Source organism: Plectropomus leopardus, unplaced genomic scaffold (genome assembly GCF_008729295.1).
Source record: "Plectropomus leopardus isolate mb unplaced genomic scaffold, YSFRI_Pleo_2.0 unplaced_scaffold29007, whole genome shotgun sequence".
Classification (NCBI taxonomy): Eukaryota; Metazoa; Chordata; class Actinopteri; order Perciformes; family Serranidae; genus Plectropomus; species Plectropomus leopardus.
This window is the reverse complement of record NW_024631610.1, coordinates 1-6504: the sequence shown is the minus strand read 5'-3', so window position 1 is coordinate 6504 and position 6504 is coordinate 1. Positions and strand designations below refer to the sequence as shown.

The window sequence follows — 6504 nt, the reverse complement described above, 5'->3', positions numbered from 1 at the left end:
ACACTTAAAGCTGCTTTTTACATTATTAATCAATGATTAAGTACAGACCGAAATCATTTATTAATTAATCAACTGACAGAAGTGTAAATATATAATGTTTATTTATATTTTGTATTAACCGGCCAGCACCAAATGTCATTAAATGTTGATATTAAGGTTATGACATTTCTATTTAATTTTTTAATTGATGGTGAGTTGCTTTTGATTCTTTTCTTTTACTCTCATTTTTATTGTATTTATTGCTAAGTAACAGACCATCTATTTCTATTTGTTAATTAATTTTCGAGAATGGGGCTGTTAAAATAAGATTTTCTTCTGCCCGCCCCTTTTCCATCACAGGATGTAATATAGCAAATAACTTGTAATTTTATTTTAAACTGTCTGTTTCCATGAGTGGAATAAAAATAAGTTAAAGAACAGGTTAAAAATAACCCAAACTGAATGTTTTGGGGGTTTTTTTTGCTGTCGGTTAAACAAACAAAGCAGTTTGAAGACGTCTCTTCGGGTTTGAGGAAACCGTGATGACTATCTGTTGCTCCTTTTACACATTTATAGAACAAACTCTAAAAGAAAAGATTATTCAGAGTGGAAATAATTGCTAACTGTAAGTGCTGCTTCTGCTTTCTTCAGGCGGTCCAGAAAATGTAGCTGTGTCAATCAGTCCCTCCACTGCCTTGTCCAACGGGACACTCATTGTCCATCGGGGTTCCAGCGTCTCCTTCAACTGCTCCGGCTCGTCCTACCCGTCTCAGCAGCTGACCTGGACCTTCACGGGAGCTTCGTCCAGCAACGAGTCGCTGGCTTCAGGCTCCGGACCCTGGCTCAACCTCAGGATAGAGGACATTCAGCCCAGCGCTCAGGGACTTTACAGCTGCAGGGTCCACAACAACGTGTCTCATCAGGCAGCCAACACGAGCACACAGCTGCTAGTTTACTGTAAGTACCACCAGACCAAATACAGCTGAAGTGTGATGTAGAAAAGTATTTATTTTATTTTTTTTTTATTAACTGAGTTACACTTTAGAAAGGGGAGCTGGAAATGGTTGACCTTTTTCCAAGCCATGAGAAAACAGTGAAGAGCAATATTAATTTTATACATATTGTATAGCAATGTATTTAAAGCAGTGTTTTTTTAAATATATTTAAGTACAGGTGTCAGTCGAAACCTGGGTAAAATACCAAAATACACTTTTTTCAGTACCTTTCTTTACAAGATTTAAATGTTGCAACAACAAAAAATGCCAAACCTGTCTTTTTTAATTCAGCAAAACAAATCAGTGTTTAATAAAGTCTTAACACAAGCAAGAAAAAATACATATAATAGGCTTTTTTTCTATTTAATTGCTATTTTATTTGCTGAATATCTGAAAAGAAAAAGATGACAAAACATGTACACAGAAACACAATTATTTTCCCCAAACGGCCAGAATCAGAAATATCCTCAGTCTTAACTTTGTGTACAAAACACCTCAGTAATAATACACTTCTTTCAAAACAGTTATTTAAAATAAAAATAAACAAAAAGAGAGGAAAACCTAACCTTAACACATTGAAATAACCAAGTTGTAAACCTCATCCCAAGCCTAAAAAGGGACAAAATTAATTATTATGATGAAAATCAGCATAGTGTTATTAGTGTTACCTTGATAATTAATTGACCTACATTAAGGCTTCATTATTTTAATTCAGTACTTGACATATTCTCAGAGCGGCTTTTTCCAAAGACATAATAGAAAGATTGAGTTAAAGGTGCAGTAGGCGATGTTAACCCAAAACACTGTGTGTCAGTATCTCCTAAGTCATCTAGCTGTTCATTACTTTTCTTTAAATGGGAAACAACATGACTCATCCTAAGCTACGCAACACTATTTGCAACACTCCCACATCCTGGTCCATGATGCAAAGAGCTACAGCTTCTTAGTAATGAAATGTGAATAACATAGTAGATATTAGCTTGTTAAGGAGCACGCTGACAGGAGGTGAGGTGAATTTGTTTGCATGGTGAGTTCAAATATTCACAATCTTTCTCCAGAGTCACTGACTGACAAACAGTGCAAAATAACACACTTTTTTTTAATATTTAAATAGGCAACGGAAAAAAAGCTGAGTTATCATTCAGTAGCAGCAGAGACAAAGACGAGTGAACGTCAAAAAAAAAAGCTCAAGCAAATATTTTCAGACCGACAGCACGAAGATATCAAGTCAATGTGGTGTTTTCACTGTGATGTTACAATAATTTCGTCTGTGTGGCTTCTGTTATCAAAATAAGTTTTATCTGCAGGACATCAGATAACAATGCATTGAATGGACGTCCTGAATTCTTAACACACACACACACACACACACACACACACACACACACACACACACACACAGAGTTTCCTGTGGTCTTGCTGACTTCCGAGAATTACTTGCACTTATCTTACAGGAAGGAAAGCTCCAACCAGTCTTTCATGAATTTACATTTTAATGTTATTAAAAAATGCTTGTCGATGATGCACGGCCTCGTGGTTACACATCGTATAGATTAGACGACACTTTATTCTGAAAGCCCAACAGCTTCTTGAAATTTACAAAAAAATGACTGATACCTAAACAGAAACAAAGGTATTTATGGCCTTGCAGTCAGTGGTCAGAGATCCAGTTGAACATCCAAAAATTTGTCGGTGGGGTCGTGACCTCTGACTCACCTTGTAGAGAGAATGACACATATAAGCAGAGTCCTGTGGCTCTTTGCTGCACACTAATCCTGTCAATCTTTAGCTGTCCTATCCATAAATATCAGTAAATATTTATTTATTATAGTTTATTTGATAGGGACAATGCCAATTAACATAATCCAACTTTAGCCTGTTACAAATAAACTGTAACTGTTGTTTCACATATAGAGATTAGAACCTTTGGTACTTTCCAACTCCTGTCAATAATGTGCATACAACAACAGTTATGGTAAAAAAGGAGACAAAAAGGTAAATATTTACATCAAGTTTAAATAGTAAAAAAAAAAAGACAAATATCAAGGTTACATGCACGTAACATCAGCTATAAGACATTAGAAAATACTTTAAAAAACTCACAACTTTGATTTTGCTTTGGCCAACGTTTAGCACTTTTGTTAGAAATCTTAATATTTTGTGTTAATTTCATTTTGGTTTAAAGATGATAATATTTTAAGACTACTAAAAGACAAGGGTGAAAAATACAGGACGAAATAGGATCGCTACTTTTAGGGAAAATAAGTTATTAATGAGCTTACTACTACTTTCCCTCATTTCATCCTTTATGCTTCAATACTGAAGGGCAGGTGCATTTATTTTATTTTTTATTTATTGGTTTATTTGACAGCAAACATAGTGGCAAGTTCGAAAACTTTGCATGTGGGGCTTCTAGCTAAGGCTAATTTGCACCTGCTGTCCCTGGTTGGGCTTTTCTATCCGAGAATAAAACAGAACAGAAACAAAAAAATATCACAAAACATCACATCCTAAAACATGCGTCATATTAGGCACATAATAAATAGTCACATTAACATATTTCATCATCAGTCTCTGTGTAATTAATGCACGTGCAGTGACGAGACTCCCAAAGAAGCTTGATATTTAGGTGAAAGCCGTCAGATTACACAGATGCTTCTGTATTTTTTTTCTGTTTTCTAACTGATGTTTTTTTGTGTCCTGACTAGATGTCCCGGACAGACACCCTGAGTGTATGTGGGCGCCAGCACAGGACGCCTCTCACATCCACTTCAACTGCACCTGGTCCGGAGCGTATCCCACCCCGACGCTACGCTGGGGGAAGGACGAGGGAGACCAAGGAGCGGGCTGGAAAGGGCACATTTATGCATCGGAGGTGACGGACCACCTGTCAGTGATGCTGAACCGCTCTGTGCTGGCCGACGGGGAGACGCTGAGGTGCATGACCCAGCACCCGGCGGTCGCTGCGGGGAAAGAGAAGCAGTGTTCGTTTACCCTCAGTAAGCATGACGCGGTGAAATGAGCCTCTGAACAATCCTGAGACGTGCAACCGCTGAATCTTTTATGTGCTTTCCACTTAAGAGCCACGCTGACGCTCTGACAGTGAGACTGTCGACAACGTTTACCTGCACTCAGTTTTCTTAGTGATCACCTTGCTTTAATTTAAAGGGCCAGGTCATCGAAATTATGAAAAAGAACATTTTCTCAGCAGCCAGCAGTTGAAAATAACCAGGTTTCTGTCTCCACACCGGCCCAGTTGTTAAAAAAATAACATTTAAACATTTTAACGGCAGCTTCAGTAGAAACAAAGAATTATTCCACATAAAAACGTTCTGCAGTGAGTTTTTTTTAGATTATTCAGTGCGGCGTTTAGACATGCAAATAATTGAAAGCAATGGGCTTAGAGTTGGTTTAACTCCCGAAGCTTCGAGTCTGAGAGTTCAGAGTCCATCCCAGTGCAGCTGAAGTCAAAAGGATTTTATTTCAGGTGTTGCACCAAATTCTGTGACCCATCTGAGTCCATGACCCGACCCCCGACCCCTGAACCCTAAACACTCAACAACTCACAAAACTCTGATTTTTAGAGGGAATCTGGCACTGGATCACAGATTTCAGCGTCCCCGTCAAAGCCTTTGCGCACCAAATGCATTTTTAGAAATAGACTCCGAAACTTTTGTCCGTTATTTAAATTTTCAAACAGGTTTGATTATCTGGATTTTTTTGCATCTGTCTCTGAATGTGTTTGTGTTTGTCCCGAGCTGACATACAGCCAGACAATTAATCGAAAAACTGTGAAAAACTCCTATTTTGATGCAAAGAAGCAAAATGACAGGCAGCTCCAGACGTTCCACTTTTCTGTATTTTCACGCAGTAAATGACATGTTAGGGCGAGCTAATCTGAGTATGTATGGCTGCATGGCAACGAAAATCTTAGTGGAGTATTAAGTTTCATAAACGGATCAGGAGGAATTTTGTCTTTTCAGAGTTAGGGGCGAAAAACAGCGTATGTTTTCATGTAAATGTAGTCCTTTCTTTCTGAAAATATTGCTGCTTTGTTTTAAAAATGAAGTTTTTCAGTGCTGCAAACACCAAAACCAAATCATTTCTATACTCTCTGGTCAAACGAACCTCCTCCCCTGTAGGCCACATGTCCTGAACTCCAGTCACGACATATAAGATCTGTTTCTCGTTTGAAGCTTAACCCTGAGCTCCTTGTTTGATCTCATAACTTCTGTTCTCATAATTAGATTTTAAGGAGTGCTGCTAAGTGAAACAGCCACTGAGGACACAGTGCTGCATGCAGGACGTGTGGATAGTGAGTCACGCAGTAGTGTAAGGGTTATCACAGGGCGGGACGGCACAAAGGACGAGTTGACGCAAAGTGTGTGACACTTTATAAGCCTGCATGAGCTCGTCTGCATTCCTCGCTGTTTATAAAGCTCTGAGGTGCGTCTGTCGATTAACGGTTTGACTCCCACTGCGGCTAACTAGTATAAAAATAAAAACCCTTACTGCACTGACTCTTTGGACAAATCATGTCTGCTGTCCAAAACCAGTTCAATGTTTTTCCCTCTCTCTCCCAGAGCCTCCGTACCCTGAAGGCGAGCCGATGGTGACGGCGCTGGAGGCGACCAGCATAACTCTGACCTGCACCGAGTCCGTGTCCATCCCCCCCGCCAACACCACGTGGAGGAAAGGGCTCGAGCAGGATTACATTGTTCCAGGTTCGAAGTACATCCTGTCTGAGCAAGGCCCCGTCCTCACGCTGACCATCCTCAACATCAGCAAGGACGACGAGGGTGTCTATTTCTGCCGCAGCGAGAACCCCCTCGCCGTCCGCGTGCTGGAAGTCTACCTGACCGTGAAGAGTGAGTCAGGGATGAGAGGGAGGGTTATTGCATGTAAAATATTTTTAAAAAATGTAAAATATGTAAACATAACAGAGCTTTAACGTCAGAGAGTTGAACATACAGTTCTCACCACATATGAATGGACCGCAGATTTAAACAATAAGCCGCTGCAGGTGTGTATTCCACCCGAGGAATGCTGATAAACCTGCTGCTCCTCCTTTTTTCTGCTCCGTAAACGTCTCCTGTCGCGGTGTTTTGTCTCGACAGCCTCCTCTGCGTACACAGGAGCCATCATCGGCGTCTTCATCGCGGTGCTGATCGTGGGATCGGCCGCAATCGTAGCCAAAACCATTTACTCCAGCCGACACCGGATTTGTCTGGGTAACTTCTCATTTATTTGCATAACGAGCGCAGAAGTTACAAATACATGCATCAAAATCACTCTGCTCCAGTTAACCCTTTAACATCTGGATCAACATCATTTTCCTGTGATGCATTCAGATGCATTTAACATGCAGTTAAACCTCTGACGACTGAGAAAATTGGTTTTATTTTCTTTTGAAAACATGGGGGGGAAAGACAATGAGAAATTTCCTGCAATTTGCAAAAAAAAAAAAAAATAGTAAAAGGTGACAAGAAAATAACCTGAAAATTAGCTGATGGGGGGATAATTAAATATG

General features: G+C 39.8%; 1 protein-coding gene across 1 annotated transcript; it reads left to right on the top strand.

The window, feature by feature from the left end:
- Positions 1 to 609: 609 nt before the first annotated feature.
- Positions 610 to 6387, top strand: LOC121938267 (V-set and immunoglobulin domain-containing protein 10-like; the record flags this gene model as incomplete). Its single annotated transcript, XM_042481532.1, has 4 exons — positions 610 to 936; positions 3683 to 3973; positions 5558 to 5842; positions 6092 to 6387. Coding segments are annotated over 4 exons (1100 nt in total), but the record flags the coding sequence as incomplete, so codon positions are not given.
- Positions 6388 to 6504: the final 117 nt, after the last annotated feature.